Source organism: Caretta caretta, chromosome 25 (assembly GCF_965140235.1).
Source record: "Caretta caretta isolate rCarCar2 chromosome 25, rCarCar1.hap1, whole genome shotgun sequence".
In the NCBI taxonomy this organism is placed as follows: Eukaryota; Metazoa; Chordata; order Testudines; family Cheloniidae; genus Caretta; species Caretta caretta.
The window spans coordinates 12686433-12713523 of NC_134230.1; the positions used below are offsets into that span (position 1 = coordinate 12686433).

Below are 27091 nucleotides of genomic sequence, written 5' to 3' on the forward strand. Positions count from 1 at the left end.
ACACTTTCCTTTTACACAATGCCTAGCTTGTAGCCTTGAGTTCCAAAGGTTGGTTTTACTGAAGTCCAAGAGCTCACTAGGAGTCAAAGGATTATGAGCCATATACATGTCTGAGGATATCCAGGTACGATAGACAGGATTCAAAATGGGGGAGATTTTCCTTATCTGTCTTTTTTCCCCCCTCCAGATCCTCTGTGCTAGTTCAGAGGTTTATGGTAAATCTCCGCCAGCAGCTGGAGACTGGACAGTGTCATTCCCTGTATGGGAGGAGTTTGTCAGCCAGATACTTGGAAAGCAGGTCTGTAATAACTTGCTACCTTTCCCCCCTGTAAACTTAATCTGAACCAATATGCAGAATGAGGCTAGTCTGAATGGTGTGGAGGGTCAAAGTAGGATTCTGGGCACCTCTTGGTGAGGCCAGCCTCCCACAATGGACTGCAGGATGTTCCTCTGGACACTGCATTCACCAAGGTCTGGACTTCCACATTGCTGTTTGGAAAAGGTCCTGTTCCCCCCTCCTGCTGGAGATGGTAACAACTCAGAAAGCCAGCAGATACATCCCTTCTAGCTGGAGGGGATCTCACATCACTCCCCTGTCTGTCTGCTGGCAGGTAAGAACTATATCCAAGCACCTGGAATGGCACAGAGGATCGAAGAGAGAAACTCTTGCTCCAGGGATTATGCCCCAAATACGGGGAGTTAGGAGGAAAATTCCCCCATGGTCAGGATATTCCAAAATTGGCTATAATGAGGATGTTGGCAATTGTCTATGAAGCATCTGCTACTGGCTCAACCCAATTATTAGACTAGATGGACCACTGGTCTGTTTTGCTACGACAGCTGTTCAGAGCCCCAGTGAACGCGACTGGCATTCAGGGCTGTTACAAGTTTAATGATAGTCCCTCTTTCTCCTCCCTCCATTTCTCTTTTATTACAAGAAAAAAACCAGAGGCGGGCAAAGTGCTGACTGGCGAGAGGTCCCGGACGTTTGGCCATCTGTCAGGCTTGATCCTGGAGAGGCTGCACAGGTAGGCTCAGTCCTAGCTCCTCTTTAAAAGTGCTTTGTCCTTTGATAATACTGTACCTGGTGCAGACACAAATGTTCAAGGTGTCCAAATTACAGGGCTCTTCTCTGGGGCCAGGAACTTGCCTATGAAAAGTAGGCAGCAGCTTCTCATCTCCCTCTTCCTGTTCTCAGCCTCCTCTTTCCCTAAGTCAGTATCGCCTCATGGTTTTGCAGGTTATCTCTGTCTGGGACGCCTGCCTTTTCGCCAAGTGGAGTAGCTGTGCCAGGCTGCCATCCCTCTGGAACATCCTCTAGATGAGTAAGTGCTCGAGAATCCACTGCTTTGCATTTGTTCTAGAAATTGTGCTCGCTAACGAGAGAACAAACCTCCATCTGCTGAGCTGGCCTGAGAGCAGACGATTGAAAGCTTCAAGTGGGTACAGGCTCCTTTAAATTCTAGTTTCCCACTGGTGTTTTTAGTCCAGTTGTACGAGTGCTTTGGTTCGTGTCTTAATTTTCTGTACATCAGGGTTTTCCTCATGTCTGTTTGGTACATACTAGCATCTGGGTCAGATCTACAGTCCAGTCTCACTCCTCTCTGGTAGCGGCTGATTCCCAATTCTTCAGAGAACGGCAACCCTCGCCCCACACAGTACAAGTGGGGCTGGCTGTGCAAGTGCATTTTAATTCCTTCCCGGCCCCTTGGTCACCTCTCTCTAAGAACGATGGTTCTTTCCTACTCCCAGTTGCTTCTTGCCGGACATGTAAAAACCTGATTGAGTACACCTAAGGGGATGTTGTTCGAACATGAAACACCCGTGTATTGATGTGAACTATTAACTTTCACTCCAGGAAGCGTAACTAAATCATCCCTGCATTCTAGATCATGGCTGTACAGTACCAGCCCACGGGTGCTCTGATTCTTGAGAGGGGCTTGTAATGTAAATAATAAGTAACCCCTGCATCCTTTCTGTCACCCCATATTCATCGCCAGATCCATTGCAAGCCCTTTAAGGCCTGCTGTATCATCCCCATGCTGCCCTTGCAGTGGGGCTGGCATTCTTTGAGAGCACTGCCCTCAGCTGCCTGGAGCTCTTTCTCTGCTCCCACGTCCTCTCTGTCTCCTGCAACCTGTGCGATTCACTTTGGCTTACAATGAAGCTGCTCGTCCGTTGGTTAGATATTGTGCACTAGGTTTGATGGGCACAGGGTGCCAGCTGCCCATAAGTGTGGGGCACTGGTGATCTTAGGCAGCCTCCCTTGGGTAAAAGATTGGAGAGGGAAGCTTCCCTTCTGCCTCGGTGCTCTCCCTGTCCTACAAGTTTGTGGCAGGTGCCTCTCTTTCTTTTCCTTCTCGCTCTAGCAGATTTTCCCTCTAAGGCTACATCCACACAGCAAACAACAAAATGTGCAGCAGAGAGTTTCAGGCCCCAAATCACCTGACTCAGGGCTAAAAATAGCAGTGGAGATGGGAAGGTATCAGAGCCTGGGCTCCCACCCAGGCTCGAACAGCTACACTGCTCGCCTTAGCTCTGCAAGCCTGAGACTTGCTGCCAGCGCTTTGTGTTTTGCTGTGTCGCGCTGCCCACATTGTCCTTTTGCATAGGAAGAAAGCAGAGTATTTTCTCCTTTCTCATTGAGGCTCTGGTCTTCCCAAACCCAAGGACAAGCTTCTTCCTACTGGCCCAGCATGAATGCAGGCCCTTAAAAAAGGTGGAATAGCACAGGTGTGCTGGCAGCTAGAATAATGAGCAGCATATGCTAGGGGTTAGATTTCAGAGTCCAAGGCCTCTCTGAGCCAGGAAAAGCCTTGGCAGACAGTGAGAACTGGAGATGCTCCTTTAAGAACCATCTCCTTGTCTAATGGTATACTGAGTGGTTCATTCTCAAATCTATCATCTAGGGTTACTTCTAACAAAAGCGGGACAAACCCCACTCTGTCTGTAGCAGGCAGCTGTTCGTGCAGGGCTGGCTGCACCCTTTCATGCTCTCTAGAAAGCAGATGCATTTGAGTGCTACCACCAGGGTTCCAAGGTCCTCCAATTAGCAGCTGGAGTTCTGCAAAATATATTCGATAAAGTAGCTGTGCTGGTTGGTTCTGTTCTGCATGCGTCCCATAATTCTAACAACAAACAGCTCTGCAGGCAGGCCTTTCAGACAATCTTCCTTTAATACAAAGTCAATATATCTACATACACAGTGGTCTGAAAACCACTTACTGATTCAGTTTGAAATAACAGTGTGAAAGCAACAGCACTTTGCTCTCATACAAAGAAAAAACTTATCCAACCCCCCCCAAAACTCTCCCAATAAGATTTTGCTGCAACATACTTAGAAATTTGGGAAACTTTCACACAAGTAGGAAGTAAAATCTCAAAGAAGCCTTTTTTCCCCCTTTCGAGACAGGACAGAGGTTGATTTGGGGGGGAGGGTAGCAGTTTGGTTGCATTGAGTTCATCCCATGTGGCCATGTTTACCTCTCTAGAAAATAATTAAAAAATAATAATCAAGGGAGAGCAGTTCTTGGGGCAGTGTTTTTCTCCTCAGTGTACTTTGGCAACACAATTCCTTTTCATGTACAACTGCTGGAGTATTTGACACATGGTCCCCTGCATGAAGAGCCTTGGGCTGTTATTACAATACCCATTATTATTCTGTTGATGTGATGTTTAAAAACTGTACACACATGTGTCTGTGGGCTCGTGCCTGCCATGGCTCTGAAATTCCTCTCTCTATTTCAGTCATAAAACCCTGGTAGTATTTAATCTCCCAATTCACTACTGACCCTGGGAAGAGCAGGCAACGTAGCCATAGGAGGAGGGGGAGTGAGTTGGGACTACACCCCCCCCTAAGCCAGCCTGCTAACCTCACGCCCTTCCAGAGACAGGTCTGAGATTTAAAATAAAGAGACATTTTGTTCTTACATGAGCAAGTTAAACCTTTTAAATGGTAGAAAAGCAGTATGTAGAAGTAGCAATTTGCACTGCATCTTTATATATCACAGCCATTACACGGAACATTTCTACAGTGAAAAAATAGACTGTCTTTGAACATAATATGAACAAATAAGCAAATTTTTCTTTTAAACTCATTGACGGATATTCTTTGTTTTTTTAAAAAAGGAAAAAATACACTATTTAAAAAAAAGGTAATGTCACTTGTTACAGTTACATTGATACTTTAAAGAAAGCCACTGACTGCATCTTGCTTGATCTTTCCAAATTATTATACAGCGAGGGCATGTTCACAGCTGTGCCTATGAACTTGGGGTGACAAGGACCGTCTCTGAGATCTGTTGTATTGGAGGTGGTGTGTTGGCAGCAAGAAGCAATAGCTTCTTGGGAATGAATCTCTTTAGAATCAACCCTGTAAGGGCTCTGTTCAAAAATGCCCCCCTCCAGGGGAACGGCAGCTGTGTGCAGAAGGAGGGGGTGGTTTAATATGGAAAGTCCTATTTCTGTACAGCTCAGTCTCCTAACACATCTCATTCAAAGCAGCGCCCGTGTGTTTGTGTCTGGATGAGCTGAAAAGGGGAGAAGAGAACCAACAGTCATTGTACCCAGCCAGGGAAGAGCCTGTCTCTACCTGACTGCCCACAGGCGGGGGACCCCTAGAGCACAGCCCCTTTTCCCCTTTAAATAGCCTAAAAAAATAAATGTGGGGATTAGGAGGAATGTTCCAAGTATGCAAAAGATTGGGGGGGGGGGGGTGGAGCAGAGGCATTGAGGGAATGGTGTTGGCAAGGGGCTGATAAGCCCTGAATCAGCCCAATGATGAGACTGAGGTTTATTAAAACTCCAGCTAGAAGTATTCCTGACCTTAATTTTGTTTCAGTATTGAGATTTATTTATTTTTACACAGCACCTTCAACTCTGCAAGTGACTTCCTTTAAAGACTGCCAACTAGATTAGTAAATAAACTGAACTCTAATGATGTAACCAAAGCTGGGGTCCTGCTCTTCTCCAGCCCTCTCTGCTCCCTTCAGTGGTAACATTTCACAAGGGGTGTGTTTAACTTTTGGATCCGTTCGATGATGTCCACACATTTCCATATGCCCTACACAGCGAACACCACTTGAGGTAACAGGAGCAGTTCACCACTTAAAATCATCCTTCAGCACCCTGCTGAGCTGCCTCTTCACGTTCCAGGTTACAACATGGAGTTCCTGAAGGGGTGTTCCTTTCAAATCCTTCCCCCACTGCATGGTCCAAATGAAAAGGTACTTCTTCGGAGTCAGTTTTGTAAGTTCAAGCACTCCTCCTGGGTCAGAAGAGGCCTTCCAGGACTTAAGTGGTTGGTAGAGTCTGCAAGACGAATGGCTTTTTATGTTGCATAGTGATCAAAACTTCCCAGATACTCCAGAGCTGCCTGGTAACAGAACTGATATTCATCCTAGATGTGGTCAAGAGGAGACAATCAACAGGTTAGTGGTTGTGGAACATCTGTTGCAAACCCCTACCCAGACATTCCAATTAACCCCTTCACAGCTTGCTAAGTCAGCTTTTATGCTATTGGGGGGGAGGGACACTGGGTATACTGGAAATGAAGAAACTTTCTGAGAAAGCCACAGATGCTGAGTAAACACTTCTATGGATCATAGAGATCCGCAGGATGATAAATACACTCATAAGCGTAGCCATGGTTGTCACAATTTTACATCCATGGTTAACTGACAGCCAGGCTGAGGTCAGAATCTGCTAGTGCCATGGTTCTCAACGAGGGGTTCGCAGAGCTCTTCCAGGTGGTCCATCAGCTCATCGAGAGATTTGCCTAGTTTTACAACAGGCTACATAAAAAGCACTAGCGAAGTCAGTACAATCAAAAATTTCATACAGACAATGACTTGTTTATACTGCCCTATGTACTATACATGGAAATGTAAAATAAATCAAGTGGAATATGAATATTGTACTTACAATTACATAGTGTGCTGACACTTTTGTATTTTTACCATTATAGAAAAATTGCTTAAGTGAGGTGAAACTTGGGCTATGCAAGACAAATCAGACGTCTGGAAAGGTTGAGAACCATTGAGTTAGTGGACAGAGTATGGGGTTGGGAGTCAGACAACAGCTGCCCTTGAAGAGAGCATGTATCAATGTGCATTTACCACTGTACCTTATACTTCTGCTACATGACACAGCAGTTCAGCCTAGGCCCCAATGGCCCAGATCCTCAAAGGCACTTTAGGTTCCTAATATCCATTTATTTCAATTGAAATTAGCCTTGAGGATCATGGCCCTTGTTTTTAAGGAGTTCAAGTTTCCTGTTAGCATGGTGGTTAGAAAGGCAAAAGCTCATTCATCCTCTAGGTATGAAAGAGATTAACAGTAACAGGAAAGAGGCAATTCAGTGTTTTTCTGCTCTCTCTTCCATTCACAAACACCCACACGTGTTAGTTAATCGCTACAATGTTCTTTACCTCCGTCTGCACCATCGCTGGTCTTTGTGTTCGCAGCATCTTAACTGTCTGGAAAATATCTACAACACCCTCATAACGCATTCTCTCCAGGACGATACTCAGTGTGATGAACACCCCAGTTCTGCCCACTCCGGCGCTACAGACGCGAGAGAAGAAACAACACTGTTATACGCCTGTGTGTATTTTAGTAAGGAAGCAGCAGCCAGTGTACCAGTTAAACAAAGCCTTCAGCCTTTACATGTTCTGATCTTTCTTAAAGCAATAAATTGGCATTCATGTCCAACGAACATAACTAAATCAGAGGCAGAAGTCCCCTGCCTATCAATCCTTGTTTGTCCAGTGTCAGATTTCCCCCCCAATGTCCTCTCCCAGCAATGGAAATACTAAAACCACCAGAGTCACTGATCCACAAATGTCAAAAGCTCTAGCCATAGATAAATATTCAATTTGGAAATATTTTCTAATGGCAATAAAAATAAACTTGAAAAAACATCCTCCATGATTCGGAAGCAACATTAGATCCTTGTGAACTTCGTTCATTAAATCAGATGATGAGGTAATGCCCTCTATTATCTGCTTCAGCCAGTCAGGAATAGGTCTTGATCCAGTGTAGCATCTGGCTTAGCAAATGGTGGTGTAGTTTTTTTATTCGGATTTGTTGGGGGAGCAAAAGGAGGCCCTCCACTCAACGGGACGGCATTTCTCTGTTTGTACGTAACGCAGTAACATTAATTCTGTTTTGTCTAGGAGAAGGAGGAGAGAGTGACCCACAAAGACCTAGTGGAGGGGAATGGAGGAATACACAGCCCCCCCGGTGTGTCCAAGGAGCTGGGCTTACAGAAATGACAAAATACTAGGTCACATGCTCTGTTAGGGAATTTGCGCTGAGGCACAGATGGCCACGCTTTTCTACTCCCTGTTGAAGGATGTTTTTACATGCTCATTTGCCTACCTGCAGTGGACAGAAATTGGCCCATCCTGACCGAACTGTTCCTTTGTCTTATGCACCTGTCCAATGAAATCGATAAAACCCTCTCCTGATTTTGGCACACCTTGTTCGGGCCAGTCAGTGAACTGGAACTGACGAACGGTTCGGGACTGACCATCCTGGGGAAGAGCAACAGAAAAAACAAAAGTTGCAGTTAAAACACGTGGTATATTCATGCCGGTAATAATACTAATGCCAAATCTCCCAGCTGCCCCGTTAGCGAAGGAGGGGAATGGAACATTGAAGCACACTGAACAGGGGTCAGATATCGCCAAGCTGACATGTTTTGTGGGAAGGGATCCCTTTTTGTCCAGTGTTGACGAAGGAGCGAAGTGGACTTTGTTTAGACTTTTATATTAAAGGGCTCAAAACGATCTGATTAAATAAATGTGGGTTTAGTGGGGAATGTCAAAATGTGTGGTTTTGTACCAGTTCAGGATGAAAGGAAATGTCAGAAGTTTCCTGGAATGGAAATTCTGAGTTTTGACCAGCTCTGGAAAGCAGAGCAGGAAAGACGCTACCTTAAGACTGCAGTAGAGTCTGCTGCCCGGGAAAGTCTGAGGCTCAGTTCCTGTATGTGCCAGGAGCTAAAAGGGCACATACTAGTATAAAACTGCAACTGGGAAGCTAGTTCCAAGCCCTGCCTTTCACAAACCCAGGAGCCTGCAGCAGCAGAGTCAAAGCAGCACAACCCCATCTGTTCAAACCTAGGACAGGTCCCCCATTCATTTCAAGACCTGGCTCAAAATTTCTCTCCCTTCTTTTAAAATCCCATCCCAACACTTGTGCACCTCCTTTCCTTGCTTCTTCTTCGCCTCTGTCCCTTCATGCAGCCTCACCAGTCCTTTCTGCAACAGCATTTGTGTACCACACTCTGCCCTCAGCAGCTCCCCAGCTCTCTTAACCAAAAGCCTGTTGGCATTCAGTGTGTATGAAAGACACGACAGAGAGTACAGCTTTCGCTATCAGCGAGGTCACCCAACCACCTCATTCACTTGTGATTAATGAAACCAACTGGAAGGTACTTCATCCCCAAGTACTGCAGTCCACATCCATGTGCCTGTCCAGAGGAGCCTAGTTCCTGATCATTCCCCACAGTGCCTCAGAGAGACCAAAGATAGCAACATGTGCTTTGCGCATTTTGTCAAAACACCTCTCTGGCCTCAGCAACTTATCTACAAATCTGTTGAAGCATCCAAACGGGCACTGCTGAAGTTGTTGCTCCAAAGTCTTCCTAGAATTTAATAATTCAGAAAAGAATTCAAAGAAATGACCCAGTGTGAGCTAACATGTTGGTGGAGTCAGGGGTTTAGGAGAAGCTTTGTGAACAGCTGTATAATAGACCAATGCTGAGCTCCAGAAGACAGGAGCTAGAGAAAGACAGCCGATTTCAACAGCTTCTGAAAACCTCTCTGTTCATTTAACAGTTCTGACCTCACAGCAGGGGAATGGAACCCCAATGGCCTGTTTTCCAATCTCCATTTCTGCCAGATAGGAAATCCAGAGCTAGGTCTGTTCTCTGAATAGTCCCTGTGTGCGGACTCCAAGCGACAACTGTATGGTCAAGGCATGAACATAGAATTCACACTTCCAAGCCCAGAAAGGAGAGAAGACTGAGCACTCACCCTGGCATCAGTAACCTTGAATTCTCGCAGGATATACTGAGGCATGTTGTATTCAGCCATGGGATCCACCACAAAGTACTGGTACCGGGCGGATCGCTCAGCAGGCCAATACTGATGGCACTTTTCCTGCCGAGGGAGAAAAGACACCAGTTTAGGACAACGCAGCTAACCCCTTACGCTGCTGTAGGGCTTTGAACTGTGTTGCCCTCCCAGCCCTCAACCACCCTTTCGATGGGTCCATGCTTACCCGACCCATCTCTCGCAGCTTGGTCAACATCACCACAATGGTGGAGTTGTTCTCCCAGAGCATCCGCCAGAAATCCTCGGTGGTCTCTGCCAGCGGCCCTTGAGTGGCAATGTAGGCTTTCTGTTGTCTGAAAGAAAGCACAAACCCCACACACAAGGTGACGAGTTATTAGCCCAGGGTCTGGGGTGATGGCCTTAGCAACTGGGGGGACAGCTTGAGAACTGTCACAAGGGTCCGGATATTTGGAAGGCCTTATAAACTAGATGGGAATGCAGCTCTTTGGAGATGCCCAGGCTTGGGATAGGGGTCCGTGACTCAAAGGCCTTGGGCTGGGATTTCCCTAATGACTGTGACTATGGGCTAAATCCTGACTAGTCATGCAAGAGGAGGTTGCAGCATGACACTTGCCACCCTCCCATGCACATGTGTGCAGGACCCGAGGGCAGTCTGCTGCTTGGGCTATCCGAGCAAAACCGGGGAGGGCCAGTGGCCACATGCGGCAGCGCATTGCCTGGTCTGTGCACCCAGAGGCATGAAGGAGGGAGAGCCCTCGCTGCATCCGGTGCTGCTCAGCGCCCTCCCTCCTCTGCATTCAGCCTCTGGCAGGCCTGCATAGGCAGAAGGTCTCAGAGCATTGCCGCGTGGGTCCTACTACAGCTTTGCTCGCTGGCTCCAAAACAGCAAAACACTGATTGTTTCCCAACGTCCCAACAGCTAAAGAAAGGCTGAGACAGGAATGATCTGTTCCATAAACATTCCCCATAGTGAAATCCATCCAGCCAAGATACTCTGAGTCTAACACGGCAGCTGGATGTTGTTGTTTTTTAAAAAATGAGAGAAAATGTTCTGACCATTAACAGCTGAGGTTATACTCTGGGGAAAAGGTAATCCAACCCTGTATTTCAAGCTGCGAACTGATCACAAACATAGTGTCAGGAAGGAATCTGCCCCGTAAAATGTTCAGCATTGCACAAGAGGCAGAGTGTGGGTGGATGGGATTCAAGTCCCTTGAAGCATCAGGTGTGGATTAGAACAGACCAGCGACGGATCAATGTTCTGACTCAGGCTGGCAAATCAATCCATTCAGCCTTCCTTCCCCTTTTCTGTCACTACCTCTTTAAACTGTACTTCTCTGAGCACCTTGCAAAAAAGGGAAATCAGCTTGAATTACTCTCTGTTAAAACAGCCGGCTTCAACGTGTTGCCGTTTACCTGTATCCATCGATAAAACTGGCATTGATATAGTCTGACCCCTCCACTCCCCTGATGGGCTGAAGACAGACGCGGGTGGTCTCGTATGGCATGATGTTGACAAGGCGATTCTTGAATTTGTTGCACGGGAGGTTGGCGCTTATGAACCTGGAAGTGTGGGCTTTAGAGTTGGCAAGTCGCTGAAGGAAAAAACACACACACGTGTTCTAACAGGTGTTATTTCAGCTCCCGGAAAAGGGTGAGAATTGCTCAGATGCCTGGGACAAACTGGCTTATTTAGGTGGGCAGGACCAAAGTTTCCATTGGCCTGGGTCTGATCTTAGACAAATGGTTCAGCAGCATCTTCACGCCAACCCACTGAGGCAGCCCCAAGGCAGATGAATTTCTTTCCGCCTCCAAGTTCCCCTGCGTGGTTCTGGCTTTCATTTATTTACTGGGGGGGTGCAACTCCAGAAGCCGAGTGCCAGAAATGTCAGGGCCTTCCCCATTGCAAAGCCTTGTTGTGATTTGTTGACTGCGTTTCACATTGGAAATACAGCATTAAAATCAAATGTGAGCCGGGGAGGAAATTCAACCTGGATTTCAGAGAGCTGGACTAAAGTCTTGCCCCAACAGCTGGTCTTTCCCCTGGGAGCCACTGCAGCAGCCCCGGAGTCAGAAATGTAATTACTTCTTTAATGTAGAAACACAAAAACATTCCTCCCCCCCTCAAAAGGGCCAGTCATCTGTCATCCTTGGAGCCTAAGCTGCAGAAAGCTCCTGTCAGAAGCACAGACCTTCCCTTCCCGCCCTGCCTTTACTCTCCAATGGGAGAAGGTTATTACGATTAAGTTCCTTAGGTGCCAGGGTTTTTGGTGTAAGTGCCCATTATCGTCCCGCTTAAAAGAGCAACTTCAGGTACACGTCAGGCTGCTGTCTGGACTCTGCCCTCCCTGGAACCCCCATGTTAGAGCGGTGTTCTAATGCTTGGTGATAGTCTATGCTGCAGATTGCCTCAGGGAAGTGACTACAACATGGTTCTCAAAAACATCCCCATCACACTGAACGTGGCAGAACCCTGCTGATCAGCACAATGCGAACACTGATCCCAGTGCTGACGGGGCCCATGGCATTGCCCGGCTGTCTCCTGCATGGCCCAGTTCAGATGGAAGCCCAACAGCACCTTTCCTGTCTCCGTTCTCCACCCCCCGCTGCATGCCTAGACCTCAGTGTTCTGCCATTACCTTGAACTCCAGCTCCATGCCTGTCACATGCTCGCCCACCTCTATCTGCGCCAGTTTCTGAATGTAAGTGTAGAGATTCCTGGCTGGGACCTCTGTGTTACCGCAAGCAACGGCCTCCAACAAGGCATCGTGTATAAAGCTGTACTGGTCTTCTGTCTGGACCATGTAGTTCCGCTGTGACCTCATGAGGGTGACGTGCCCATAAATGTCCACTGTCTTCTCATGCTTTATCCTCTCCAGCATGGCATCAATCACGATGAAACAGCCTGTCCGTCCAACTCCCGCGCTGGAAGGAGAGGTGGGAAAGTAAGCAACATAATCCAAACCCCAGTGCCGCCTTTCTCTTGAGAAATTTACCTTGATGGCCGTTCCTTAGTGGGAGTGGGCGATCGTGAGCAGATGTAGACAATGAATGACAACGGGGAGGTATGTGAAGAGCATGAAAGAGAAGTAGGAAGCAATAGAGACCTTGTAAATATAGATACAGACAAAGAATATAGGGTGGATGAATTATTGGCAGACTTAGAACATAGATCAGCAGGGCTAGATATTTCGTGCATTCTGTTGTGTTAAGGGAACTTGCTGAATGACTGGCCACACAACTCCCGTTCATGTCAATGGGAGTTGGGTGATATTTTAAAAGCTAGTTAGAGGATTTAGCCATATGTGGAGAATTTAGTGTTTTTTAGTCTCAGGGTTCTGTCCTACAGCCACAGCAGCTGAGCATGCAGCATCCAACAATTTGGGGGTGTAATGGTGATGGGGGAAAAAAGTAAAAGGTGTCACTGGTTTCCAGAAAAAGGACTGGCACTTATCCGCTAAGTTTACTTGCAACTCTGGTACATTAACTGATCAGGTATTGAGAGGAAATGATTTGTTGCCATCTAGGAGAATGGAATTCTGAACCATAAGCAGTACGGCTTTATGAATAAAAAGTAATCAAGTCTGCCTGGCCTGATTTGTTGACAGTTACAAAATGAATGGATGAATAGAAGCACTGGAGATGTAATATCCTGATTTTAGTAAAGCATGAGACAAAGATACACAAAACCGTACTCAGAATTGTTTCCGATTGGCTTGGAGGCAAACATTCCCATGGCTAAAAGGACTGCAAACACCAGGTCATGATAAATCACAATGTATCGAGTTGCAGAGAGGTGCCCAAGAAACTGGTGTGAAGTTAGATTTTCTTTAGGGCTAGTCTACACTAGCAGCGCTTTAACGTGGCCTGTGTGGTCATGGCAGAGCGCTGGGGGAGAGCGCTCCCAGCGCTCTAAAAAACCCACCTCCACGAGAGGCGTGGCTCCCAGCGCGGGGAGGGCATGGTCAAGCTGGCGCTTTACAGCACTGCAACTTGCTGCGCTCATGTGGGTGTTTTTTCACACCCCTTGAGCAAGAAAGTTGCAGCGCTGTAAATTGCCACTGAAGACAAGCTCTTAGTATCATCTTCATTAATGATCAGAGGGGCAGGGCAAACAGCATTGTCAATAAATTCACAGATGAGGCTGATTCAGAAGGCGTTGCAAACACCAGTGAGGACAAATACCAAGGACCTACCTGTGGACAGGTTAGAACTGTGGGCAGAAAAGTATCCAAATGAGGCTCAACTTGGCAAAAACACAAGTTAATAGACCTAGTAGGAAATAATCTCATCCCCAGCTTCAACCCTGGGAGATACTGGAAAGCAGTAATGCCAAGAGTGACCTGGGGTGACAGTGGATGGCAAACTTGACACCAATTTCCAGTTGTGGCATGGCAGCATGAAACCCCAGTAAGATATTGGGCTACATACACCTAGATGTCCCATCAATGAGCAACTGGGGAACAGTAACTCCTGCAAGAACACACCTGTAATGTTACGTTTAATTCTAGGCCTCACAATAGCAAAGAATTCAGAGTAAAGCAAGAAAAATGAGAAAGGGGCTGGCAGGAAGGACGGGGGTTTACAGTTGGGTTGTGTGGAAGCTGTGGGCTGTGAAGGGGACCTAATGCTAGTCATAAATATTTGAATGGAAAGAATACACAGAGGAGAGAATTATTTGACAAAGGGCTAGAGCTAGAAGTAACAGGATGAATTTAAAAAAAAGGATCTAGGTGTAAAATCTCCAGAGAAGCTTCCTGATGTTGAGTCTATCAGGCAGTGAAATAGCCTTCCACAGGAGTGGTGGAAGGCCTATTGCTTCAGTCACTTAAAACTAGACAGGACAAAGCACTAAAAGAACGTCTAGCACGGGCAGGGGAGAGACACTTGATCCAGCCACTTTCCCTCTTTTTTGCAAACAAGGGAAAATGCCACCTCCCTGCGTCACCAGGGTGTTTCAAGGCCAGACCCTCAGCTGCTATAAATCAATGTAGCTCTGCTGAAGTCAATGAAGTGACACCAATTTACAGCTGCTGAAGATGCAGCCTTAATCTTTATGAAGAGATTTGGGATTATCCAGTGAAAGGCCCTAGAACAGTACAGAGCGTGACCATGCTTTACAGACGCAACATACACACTGGTTTTTGTAGGCACTGGTTCTGAAACACGAAGGAGAAAGGTTAGGAAGAAAGAGAACACAAGAATTAAACCCTATCGAATAGGTGGGGAAATTCCATTAAAACAGAGAGTCTTGAAACCCAGAAAGGTGTTTCTTTGAGCTACAGGTGTGTGCTAACAGTCTGTCAATCTATGAGAGAAAGAGGTGGCCACAGCTAAGAACTGAAAAACAGAAAGGTCACTTCACCTCTTTATTGGCCCCAGCAGCAAGTTCAGTGCAATCCAGTCCACAAAAAAAATACACAGTCCCTGCCCCAGAGAGCTCCCACTCTGAAGAGATCTGCTCCGAGCCAGAGCCCAATTTAGTAAGAACTTCAGAAAGTTAGATTCTATGTCACTTGAGGGCACAAGATGAAAAGTCGTGTCTGCCAATGCGTGTGTCATTCCTAGATACTGATCAGCCTCGTTTCTTACACCTCTTCATTTGCAACATCACCATGACGGGAGATCTCCCGTCAGACACAATTATGATCATTCTTGGTAGGGGGTTCCAGGCCTGAACAAAGGGCTGGCATGATCTAAAGGCTTCAAAAGCATGTTTAATCACTCAGATCTTTAGGCAGCTTGGAAACGACTGATGCTGTAATGAATAAGATGCGTCACCCTTTTACCTCAATGCACAGAAACATTTGGGGAACATCAGACTTGCATGTGAAGGCATTTATGAAACAGCAGGGCCCTGCAGGTCTAAACACTTGCAACTAGAAATAAAGGGTTTCCTCCTCCTATTCAAAGGCGGTCCCTCTTTTCATAAAGAAAAACTCATGGATCTTCATTAATTAGACTGCATAACACCTGAACCAAGCAGGTTGCTGGAGCTTTGGCAAGAAGGGAGCAGTCGATCAGGGATCTGGTCACGGTAAGTCGCCCACTGATGGCCCTTTTTATTCATTTTCCGAGAGGCGCATGATAATTGTCATCTTCGGGGTTAGTGATAAGTTGCCCAGTTACAAAGACTGTTTAAACTGTATCCTCCAGGAGAGGCAGGATTAGAGTCCCCAATTGCCTGTAAAATTCAGATGTTACTTTCCCCAGCACTGAGTGACCTGCAGGCCCCTCCAAATTTCTCCTGAGGGAGGAGGGAGATTTGTCTGAGTCTGCCCGTGTTCCTCATTGGATGGTAAACTGAATTAGGGAATGCTACCTGCCCAGGGGGACTTCACTGCTCTGCTCTCAGAAAGCCTACGGCTCTCAAAGCTCTTTCAAGATGCTGTTAGCTTTCTCCCTTGGACAACTCTGCCTCTCGCCCTCCACATGGTGATGCTGCTTCCTAAGCCCCATTTCATCTTTCGTCCGTCCCCACCGTGACCGAAACGAGCTGCAAGCTCCTCAAAGGCCACACATTACTGGATAGCACTCTGGCAATGAGGCCTTATCAAAGATGCCAACTAAACCATGCCAACTCCAGCCCCACTCAGTTCAGGAAATGCTGCTCTGAATAGAAACCAAACAGGGAAATCCTCCTCACACTGCACAGAAGCCTGAGAAGAGACAGCTCCTGCATGCTGGAAGCTGTGATAGGAAGGTGTTTGAATGCCCCACTGAAAAGGGGATTCGCTTGGCAAGGTGTTCCCCCCCCTCCAACAGGGGCTCCATGTAGGGGGAGGCTGTGGTTCTGGTAATAAACGGGTCAGTACCTGCAGTGCACTATGATCGGGCCAGCGTCAGGAGGGTTGCAGGTTTTGACCCTTCTCAGGAAAGCCAGGAATGGGGTGGGGTACTCAGGGACTCCATGGTCGGGCCATGCTGTGAACTGGAATTGGCGCACCTCTCTCTTCTCACTGGAGCCATTCTGCGGAGTGGCAGAGGAATCAAGAGTAACGTGTGAGCTAAGCAATGGCCATGAGACACACATGGCAAGTTACAGAACATCGGAATGGGACAACAGAGAGAGACGTGGCATCAGAGAGAAATGTCACCTTGTGAAGGGAGAATGTCCGAACACAGAACGTGGCCAATTCAATAGTGTCTAGTAAGGTCACTTGGATCATCCCATAGGTCTCCGTGCCCCGGCCTGGCCAGTACTGGTCACACTTGATCTAGAAAATAAAAGTCACCGATGAGTTCGGGAACATAGTCCAAAGAGCACAGTATGCAGCACAGGATGCTCACTACAGCCTTCTTGCCAAGGAAATTAAAGATGGGCCCCTGGCAAGGGAGAGAGAAACAGTAAGAAGTATTGCTTGCTGACGCATCAGAATAGAGAGAGACCCCACAGATTCAGTTCTATGTCCTGTGTGCATCAAGTGCGGCTTCCACTCACAGAGCTGGAGCATTGAGGCACACTAGTGGTCTGATGCCTGATTAATTGGAATGATTCTGAATGGCAGAACACTCGGAAGAATATTACATGAGATAAAAGGACTCTAACCTTGCCACTGGATCTAACATGGGGCCAGGCTCAGAGCACGTTCCCTCTTCCCTTAGAGCAGTGAAAGGATCTAAGACTTCCCAGGTGGACAGTATTTTCACAACGAATCAGTGCTTGCAGGGGACCAGCAAGGCAGGTAGAAATCTCCTGAAGGAGCAGATGAGGGCTGCAGATCAGAGAGATTGCTGCTCCCCACCTCTCCACATGCACCTCCCTTGGGGTCTCCCCCTCCACAGCACCTCCCCAGATCATGACCAGCCTGCCATCTCGCTGAAGTTTCTCACCCGAGATTTCTCCTCAAGCTTTGTCATCATCACAACAGTAGCTGAGCGCTGCTCCCACACCATCCGCCAGAAGTCTCCGAAGGTCTCCGGCAGAGGCCCCTGGGTGGCAATGTAGGCGTTCTGCTTTCGGTAGCCATCGATGTAGTTGGCGTTAATGTAGTCACTGCCCACAATCCCTGCATTGAAGTGGCAAAGAGAGTCAGCTGATTTCACCTTATCAGAGGGCGGGGGAAGAACTTTGCAGCAGCTTGAATTCCTTATCGGAGATAGCGGGTGAGTTCCCCAGCTGGGGTAAATCCGCAACCAAGTTACCTCAGCTGAGGATCTGGCCAAGGACATCTCCACTAGACAGCTACTTTTGGAGGCGGCGGGGAGGAGGGGTATCAAATACCAAGCCTGGCGTATCTTATTTATACTGCATTAGCACCTAGGAGCTGAAGTCATGGACCAGAGTCATAGCGCTAGGCGGTACACAAAACACAAAGACAGCCCCTGCCTAAGGGCCTACAATCTTCTGGGCCAAATACGTATCTGGTTAATGAGACGCACTGCACAGTTCATAGAAGAGTCCCACCCCAGCGGGTTGGATTGATGCCACCTACATGCTTCTACGCCATGGGTTTCTGAAGGAGTGAGTCAGGACTCCCTGGATCACCTGTGGATGAGCCCATCTCCACTGTGACTGAGTGAGGCATGGAAAACAGGGCTGGGGTGTGCAGAGGAAGTAGGTGGCTTGGAAATTACAGACAGTGACTTGCTGTAAAGCCTGAGCTGTGATTTTGGGGGTGTTTTTTTGTTCACACTGATTTATAGCTGCCTGCCTGAGTCTTTGGTGAAGCGTTTTTAGGTGGGTGGTGAAAAGCAGGATGCACCACGGGAAGAGAGCCGCACTCTACTTAAAATGGACCACGCCACGTGTCTGTCTTACGGGTCAGAGTTAGAGATCCACTTGTGACTGGCAAAGAGGACTACCGCTGTGTGGAGATTTGTCCCGTAACTCCTTATACACAGCTGCTGGCAGTATCGGCAGGTTTTTGTTATCCTAAGATTTCCCAGGGTAGGGAAATGTTGAACTCAAGTTTGGGGTGGGGGGGTGGGAAATGGGTTTCTCGTCCTCTTTTCCGCTGCTGCCAACAGGGTTAGCCTGGTTTATGTGCGATGTTAAACCCACTCAGAATTGCCTGCCAGTCTTCAAAGGCAGTGAGTAATTTCAGCTGCCTGGGGAAACAGGCTTTGATTGAATTTCTGGAGGCCTCTCTCCTCCAAAATTTAAAAATTCCAAGTGGAAGAGCAGTTGTGTAGCAGCAGCAGGAGCGTCAACAAAGGCTGAGCTTCTGGAATTAATCTCCTCCGCTGCCCCCTTGGGCCAGCTGTGTCATTTGAAATGGTGGCAGGGAGCTGGGGCGATGTTTTGCAGTGTAACAGGCCTCGTTACAGAGAAGTCATTGAACGAAAACTGCCCCCTCCTCTTCACTGGGCACAGCTGGCACACTGCAGACTGGACAAAAGCAGAATTTAAAGAACTAAAAAAAAAAAAAAAACCAAAAAACAAAACAAAACACACCCAACCCCAGGCTGCTGGGAGGGAACCTGCCAGCTAGTGCAGAGGAAAGGACTTTGGCTTCAGTAAGTCTCTGTGCAGATCATTCTTCAAGTGGGGTTGCAAATCTGCTCCTGTCTGCCTTGCCCATTCGTCCTCTGTTCTACCGCCCCTCCTGAGTTAAGGGCATGAAAATGGCTGGATGATGGGTGCATGAGACAGGAAGAAACGACTGCTGACTGGGAACTGGTGGAACAAAACATGCCTCCTCTCCCAGTGCTTCTGGGTACTGCCCAGCGTGACACAGCTGCAGGCTGATTTCTAGGCACAGCCTAACCCAGAGCTGTCTGGGTGGAGTGGAAGAAGGAGAACAACACTCAAGCACAGAGCTTAACGTTCTCCAGCCGCTCACTGGACGGCCTTGCTGGGGATGTGCAGCGTCTGGGTTACTAGGGGAAGCACACGACTGGAAACCGTTACCATCCGGTGGCTCTTCAGTGCCTGTGTAAGATAACTTGGGACCTAGTCCCGTTCGTAGCAGGCACAACCTCACACCACTTCGTTGGCAGAGGTGCCAAGCACCGACGGAGCCATGAAGACAGAACCCCCCATCTTGCCAGGGTTGCAGCATGTTGGCTGAGCAGGAGAGAAGCTTGTCCCACCACTGCCGGTGCTGTATCTGTTCTGGAGATAGACAGAAGCGTCTAGACATGTGGTACTAAATCCGTGGCCCAAAGGCCGCTGGGCCCGCGGGTGCGGGCTGCCCCATCACCTGGTGTGGCGGGGTCCGGGGGCCCCGCTGCCTAGCGGGGTCCAGGCAGGGACTGCCCCACAGCCCCGCACCTGGGGTCCACTCCTGGCCCCACTCTGTGGAGGGGTCTGTGGGTGGGCTGGGGCGTTGGGCATAGGGGTCTGTAGGGTGATGGAGGGGGTTCTCAACTTGCAGCCCAGGTAACACACCGTGGGCTGTATACTGGCCCACAACGATAAACAGGTTGGTCTAGACCATAGGGCTGTCAAGACAGCACCTTTTAGCAGTTTGAACACTAAACGTAACTAGAGACTGCACTTGTGCTGGCATCAGACGCTCCCTGGGCTTTGGGCAGAGTCAGACTATTCCCTGCTGCAAGCCAGGTGCTGGCTGAAAATATCAGGAATTCTCTCTCTCTCTCTCTCTCTCTCTTCCAGTGAATACGACAATGTGACTTTTGAAAGCCTAGCTCTACAATTTAAATGGCTCATGCAATATTAATTTCAGACGGAAAACAAGCTGAGACACAGTCATCTTTGTAATGAGAAATGTTAGAAATCCTCCTTCAGCAACAGCCAGGGCTGATCCAAATCGATGCTGGTTTCTTGGCAGATCTCCATTATCACGGTTCCCTCAGAAATGGAAATGCCCTCCCCTGCAATTATTTTGGAAAGGGATTGATTCTAGCCATTCACCTTATCCCTAGAATTTCTCAACTAACCTTTAACATCAGCTTGGGGGGGAGGGAGATGGGGTGTTACTAGAATTTGTCCCAGGCCTGCTCTTGGTGGCTAGATGGACAATTCTTGACTGAAGAAGGCCGACCATGAACGGCACATCCCCCGGCAAGACACGAAGGTGAGAGGCTTAGAGCAGAATGTCACATCAGTGGCAGCCATCCAAGGAAGCCCCACTGCAGGGACTCTATTGGAGCACCAGCTTTTCTCTCCACAGAAGCATCTCTCCTCCTGGTTTGCAAGCTGGTGGTTGTGTTGAGAGCCAGGCGCTGCACAGGTTATTGCAAGTCTTCGGACTACCTCAGTCATATGTCCGCTCAGGGACCTGCGTAGGAAAGGGCCTGTAGGGCACGAAGCCAAGTGTTGTTGCTAATTGGCATCTTTGTGGAAAGGGTTTTTGGAGGGAGGCTTCCAGTTTTGCCTTGAATATTCGATGAGGAGCAGACCCAGCACTGCTACTGTCAAAAAGCTACTCCAAGCCTGCCACTGATTCTGAAAGCACCACCACCGCCCATCCCCAGGTTTCCTCCAACCGGTATATGGTCTGGATTCTTCCCGTTACTTGGGAGTACATGCAGCTGGGAGCTAAATCAGGCTAACCTTCAAGGAAAGGGAACACAGCTTCTAAATAAATGCTCCTTTGAAACTAAGGATGCAAGGAGTGTGACCAAGATCAGAACGTATTATCATGACAGGACCCTGCCAGGGACCTGGTGAGAGGAGACAGAGCAGAGAGCAGTATCATGGGACTCTGTGGACCACAGTGCCCTGCGTTCCCCTGAAAAAGCCACAGGCTAGCAGTAACGCCCAGGAGTAGAGATCACCACGGTTACCTTCAATGGGCAGCAGGATGACGCGGGAATGGTCATAGGCAATCACGTTAGCGTAGCGGTTTTTGGGCTTGTTCACTTCAAGGTTTGAGTGCTCCCATGTGAATTGCTGGCCAGGGTCAATGGACTGGAAGAATCAGGAAAGAGAAAAATGTCGTCAGAAAGGAGGAGCGGTGGGGGTCAGCTCTGTGCAACCTGCCACTGCGGGTCAAGTCTGGGCTCTGCAGATCTAGCCAAAGAATGGAATGCTGCTCTCCATCCTTCGCCCCCAGGAATAGTAACTGACCCTCCCCTCACTGCTTTCAGTATCATCACGGTGACACAGCAGGACTGCCCCCCATCTCCTTTTCTGTAACATGCCCCAGGGGCACTTGGAATATTTTCCATTACAATGCAAACGAAACACAAGTACAATGCAATTTGAGGCTGCACATACAGAGGCATCAAGTCAAGGAGCAGGTAGGCAAAAACACTTCCTCTCCATGCCGCTGTGGTACAACAGTGCCAAGAATGATTATTCTGGCTCTCTCTTATGGGCACCGTATTACCAAAAAACTGGGAAGAAGCTGGGACAAGAGCAACAGATATAACCGGGGGACACACCAAAGGGATGGATTTATGAGGAATAAACGGAAAAGCAAAATCTATATATTTTAGATAAGAAATTATTAAAAAGAGAGACTTAACTCTACCAGTACCTGATGGGATTGGACAAAGGGTTATAACAAAGCATAATGGAATAAAAGTAAGAGAGGGAAAAATTAAGGTAAATATCAGGGAAACACTTCCTTATCAGTGAGGGGTATTCGACCGTGGGAAGGGAAATGTCCTGTTCCAAGAGAAGTGGTGGAAGCAGCATTGTTTGGGATATTTGAAAACTGGACAGTGCATTGAAGAGCAGGGAACGTTTCTGCATGAGCAAAGTCATGGACAAGACGACCTGGGGAGGGTTTGACCCTGTAATGGCTGGCATGTGCCCATTTGGCAAGAGAAGAAATGGTGCCTCTCCCTGGTCAGACAAGGGTTAAGGAATCTGGTCCTAAGACACTGAATCAACAGCAGCTCTTTTCTGGAAGGATAAAGGGGGGAACAGTGGACTGCACTGGAGAGAAAAATCTTCTCCCCGCCTGTCCCAATGATTTATGCCAGGGTTGGTGGTTTTTTAAGTCCAGCTGTCCCAGATACGGAAATTAGGTTAATTATGTTTACCTCTAAATCCTCACCCAGAGAATTAAATAAAATTCGGGCTTAATTCCACCATCATTTTGGAGTCTCGGGGGGGCTCCAGTTGGAGCTTGGCAGTGGCACATTCCACAGTACTCCCTGCTGTTCACTTCACAGCCTGCCTGTGCCCCTCCTAGGGGGGCAGGATTTTGTGGGGACAGGCATACGTCATGCATGCGCTGTTTGGACCAGTAGCCTCCAGTTCCCACGAGCATGGGCTCTGGACCCTTGCTGCGCACCCACGGGCAATTGCGAGCTCCCTTTCCCTTCCCTTGGCACCCTAACCTCCAGGGTTTCCATTCTCCTCTGGCATGGCTTAGATCTGGTGCTCTTGGCGTGTATTTTATGAGCCATGCAGCTGAGAGGTGGTGGAAAAGCTGGTACAAAACCGCAAGACACTAACATCCTCTCACTCTCTTGCTGCAGAGCATTTCTAACTAATGGGTATTTATACTGTTGTAATGTGTCTGTTTGCTCTCGATCCCTCTAATCTTGCCTCGCTTTCATTTCATTAGTGCTGTTTGTTTAGCCCTGGCTCCCCAACTAGGGAAGGTTTTGCTGGAACTAAGCCAGGGCACTTGGGAGACTGCATTATGCAAATTAGACTTTGAAATCTGTACAGAGCATATTAACAGGCTTCTGGCTTCCACGCACCCCCCAAACTCTGAGATGGGGTGAAAGACCCCATAGAGCCAAAGGATCTTCCCCCCCACACGCCTCCTACGGCGGGGAGCTGTCTATAGAGCATCACCGATATGAGTCAGAAGAGCTAAGTGATAAAACTCACACCCAATCACCCCTTCCTTTCGGTTTATGAGCTGGACAGTCTAGAACTTCATCATTTGCCTAGCAACGACCAGCACGTATTATGAACAAATAATTTAATCGTCTGGTCAGTTTGCAATTTATGTAACTTCACTCCCGGAGTAAGCTGGGACAATCGATTGTGACATCTGCACTTGGTGCCGGGATTTAACTCACTAGCCAACACTGCGTGAACCTAGTTTTATGGGCAAACACACACTTCTGAAACTTGCTTTCAGTGACGTTCAAGCTACCAATTGGCTTTGGCTAACACTTGAGTGCATGGCGCCGGAGCATTTTTGCAGAGAACGGAAATGGGAGCTTCTTGGATGAGGGCGAATCAAAATGCAAACTGGAGTAGTGACTGAGGTCTGGAGTTTTATTTATCCTATTCGCTCCGAGGGCCCTGTTAGTGACTGCCCATATTGGGACACAGAGCTATCAGTGATATGAAGGAGAGCAACAGACAGTCCTCTGTGCTATTAGCAATGGACGCCTAGTTCCCCTTGCTTCAGGAGAGCTGGCTGAGGCTCACAGATTTTCCTACAACTCTAGGTCTCAACAGGTATTTGAAAACTCCTCAGGAGGCACTCTTGGGAGCCCCAGTTACAGACCAAGACCAATTGTGCAAGGCGCTGTTCAAACACAGACGAAAATGATGGTCCCCGCCCCAAAGATCTTACAATCCAAATACTGCACACAGATTCGTCTATACTACAGCGTTTGCTCTCTGCAGCCCAGTCCAGCAAAGCACTAAAGCAGGTCGCTGACTTCAACTTGAATACATATGTGCACAAAATTAAGCTTGTGCCTCATTGCATTGCTGGATTGGGGTCTGGGTGGATTTCCTAGGCCCATGCTTCTGAGGGCCCACCCAGCATGCCCTTTGTTGCCCGTACCTCATACTCTTGGGATAATTTCAAGTTATCGTTGGCTTTGAGATGCTCCGTGTGTTCTGCCAGCTCGGAGATGGGGATTGGTGGGTGGTTGAGCATACCTAGCAGAAAAGACAGCGGGAGAAAAGAAATTTCATTTAATTAAAAAAAAACAAAACAAAAAAAACACCCACCACCAATTGTCAATGTTGCATATTTTATAAGGGAAAAAATAAAAAGAAGAAAAAAATTACAATGTGAGATCTGCAATGAAAGGAGGAAGGTTAGAAGAGAGACGATTCAGGGCTCGAAATTGTGTCCTTGGAAGTAAAAAGGAAAATGAGAGCTTTCCCCTGTGATGGCCCCATTCTCAACATTTACCAAAAGAAAATAAAAAGGGAAAAAACAAATCCAAAGAGCAGATGCTTGTTAGCGATTCCAGGAGTGGACTTGAAACGAGCAAACTCTGCCAAAGGAAACCTACGCAGCAAATGTCACAGCACTAGGCATGGTCGTAAACAAACACCGACTCAAAGACAGGGACGGGGCAGAATTCTTGCCGACCGATGATAATGGGTGGGTGGGGAGGGGAGTGCAGATGGGAGAGAGTTGAGGAGGCTTTTCAAAGTTGTTGTTGTGGCTCTGCATGTGATAATAAACCCCTCTAAAGCTCACTGGGGAGCATATTGGCCTAGGGCTCCATGCAAACACCCCAGGGCTGGGTCAACTGCCCTCAATCCGGAGCCTTCCTGTCCAGCATAAAGGAAATGTTACATCATTCTGGGAACACCTCTGCTCTCCCCACCAAAACGCCAAGCACATGTTCAGCGCATCACTGTGAAGAGGCTCATTCCACAGCATGCCTGGCCAGTGGCCAACTCTTCCCACTGCTCTTTCCTGTGGGTCCCTTGACCAGCCCTTGAGCAATCCTGCAGGGACAAAGGCCACCATTGTAGGCAGACTCCATGGGCCTGTTCCGGTGGTGCCACTCTCTGATCAAAGTGGCACCAGAAGGGGGCGCGTTTCACCTTCCAGGACAAAAGGAGAATGCACCTTGCCCTCTCCAAACCTGGCACCTCATTGGCCGTTTGCCAGAGCATCCCTAAGCCCCACTGCGCTGAGTTCTGGATGGCATGGGTCTCTGAATGCAAAGGGAGCTCCCTCTGCGTCAACATGGATGTGTCTGGCAAGAGCCATGAAAAGGGATCACACTGCACCCTTTCATATGACGTTTGGGTCTGAAGGAGGCGGTCACAGTGGACTAATGAGATTGGTGGTAGGGCTCGGTCAGGAACTGGACTGAAAATCCTACTAATCTGTGCATCCTGCTTTGAGATTTGTAGCTAGGACGACTGGAGAAGGGACAGCGGAAAAGGTGGTTGTGGGAGTGTGAACTCAGGTTCACACAGTGGGGCCTCACACCACCATCCCTTGCTCTCAAGCGCTCAAATAGAAACCTGCGTGGAGAAGCTTTTCAGGCACTGCTCACCTGCATCAAATCACCCTGTCCGAGACACTGCAAAGGTATTGAGGCACCTAACTTCCACTGATTGCAATGGGAATGAGGCAGCTAAACACCTGGGAAGATCTGGGCCCTCGTTCCAGCAGCATCTCCACTCCGCTGCCTGCCAGCCAAGACACGGGCAACCTTTTGAGAAGCCACTGCGTTGCCCCCCACCCCGAATGGAAAGGGGAGTAGGGGAGGTGGGAGCCATGGAGAATTTCGAGCCCCGTTGGTGGCGTGTGTGACAAAGTAAGTAGCGGCGGCAGCAGCATGGTCAGTTACTCTGAAAACTCAGCACAGAGATGGCAAAGCAAGCATGACAATCCTCAGTTTTACAGTGTATTTTTCACTCCCCAGGCCACAGACTGGGCTCACCACAGACAGAAGAGGGCTTGGCCCAGATCGGCATCCCAAGTCAGATGCCTTTGTTCCCAAACTAATCATCCCTTCCGGAATTGGACAGCTAGGCAGAAAATGGAGACACGGAGGATAAGAAAAAATAAAACCAGGAGGCAAAAGGTATATGGAAGGTAAGCTGGACCAGTATGGCCTGTCAGGCCCAACTGGGTCAGGCTAGAACATTTCTCCCGGCTCGTGGAAGGAAGGAGTCACAGCCAGTGGGTTTCTAGCTTGCCTGATTCTCTACACACCTCTTGCTGTCCTCAGACAAGAGAGTCTCCTGCGTTCCGCCCCAGAGACAGCTGTGTTTCAGTGGTGGAAGTGAAGTGTTTCCTTCATCTACATCTAGCTCATAAAGAGCTTTGGGACCCTTTTGGCCAAGGGGCAGCCTCTCCATGTATAGAAGAAGTGACGCACTATACTAACATTATAACAAACATTCAGCACAGAACCCTCGCTTTCTCCTTCTGCCCTTTCTGAGAGTAAGAGGTAGGTGCTGCAGAGGGCCAGAAACTTCCCTTGATCATTAGAGCAAATTGAGTTCTATTCAGAACCACCACTGGCAACATAATAAATTGTTTCCAGATCTGTACACGTTACTCCTCCTGCTGACTTCCTCCCACCTGGGGTGGGAGGCAGTGAGGCAGGCAGCCAGCATATGGGCCAGCTGCCACCACCTGAATCTGACTCTGCTGGGAGGAGCTTCAGATTATTAGCTGAAGTGCAATTAGAAACAGAGTCGTAAATTAAATCCCAAACAATAAATATACAGGTTAAAAAAAATAACAGGAGCAAAAAAAAAAAAAAAAAAAAAAAAAGCAAGAAAACCAAAGGGTCACAGGCTATTTGGTCCCAGTATGAGGTTCCTGTCCATCCCATCACACAGAGGATGATGGGAAAGGCCCCATCCAAGATCTGCACCACGGAAGTCACATTCTCCTTTAATGGATTTGAGGAGATGTTTCCTTTGTCAGAGTTCCAGCGAAAAGCCTCAGCCTTTATCCAGCCTCAGACATCTCAGGCTCCCTGCATCAGTGTGTCCCTGCCCACCCCCCACATTCATAAACCAACAGCTGAGAGTGCCTGGGAACTGGCTTCTCTCCTGGTCTCCTAGGGCAGACATCCCCATGTCAGATCAATTCCGAGGGTTCTTTATAAGGAAAATAGGCTGGAATTCTCTTAAATGAGTAAACACTTTCCTGGCCAGGCTGCCAGGCACATCAGGGTTTTCCGTAAGATCCTGAAATGCACTGTGTCGAGGGGGAGAGGAAAGATATGGGTTTGGATTAAGCAAGCAGCTGGTAACGTCATTTCGCAGAGGAGCACAGATGGGTTCATCTGGGACCACCCCTGTATCGAGAGGAGAGGGTCCTTTCAGCTCAGTGCCAACAATGGACTAAATTGTCTAGAGGCCTGTTCCAACCCCAACATCTAGGACTCCAGGCAAAGGCTCTAGAGCTGCATCGGCAGCTCCTGCTGAAGTCAGCGTGTGTTGGAAGCACCTAGCCAAG

General features: G+C 48.2%; 1 protein-coding gene across 20 annotated transcripts in view; it reads right to left on the reverse strand.

Annotated features, from left to right (window-relative positions):
* Positions 1-3157: 3157 nt before the first annotated feature.
* Positions 3158-27091, reverse strand: part of PTPRS (protein tyrosine phosphatase receptor type S) — a 247577-nt gene continuing 223643 nt past the window's right edge. For all 20 annotated transcript variants that reach the window (XM_048830997.2, XM_075123316.1, XM_075123328.1 and 17 more), the window contains 12 exons: positions 23702-23799; positions 20778-20901; positions 16917-17092; positions 16181-16300; positions 15899-16053; positions 11723-12008; positions 10500-10678; positions 9289-9415; positions 9042-9167; positions 7381-7535; positions 6429-6564; positions 3158-5398 (listed from right to left, as the gene is read on the reverse strand). In XM_048830997.2, the coding sequence (XP_048686954.2) occupies positions 5330-5398; positions 6429-6564; positions 7381-7535; positions 9042-9167; positions 9289-9415; positions 10500-10678; positions 11723-12008; positions 15899-16053; positions 16181-16300; positions 16917-17092; positions 20778-20901; positions 23702-23799 (1751 nt within the window). In that variant the 3' untranslated portion in view covers positions 3158-5329. The remainder of the gene's footprint in view (positions 5399-6428; positions 6565-7380; positions 7536-9041; positions 9168-9288; positions 9416-10499; positions 10679-11722; positions 12009-15898; positions 16054-16180; positions 16301-16916; positions 17093-20777; positions 20902-23701; positions 23800-27091) is intronic.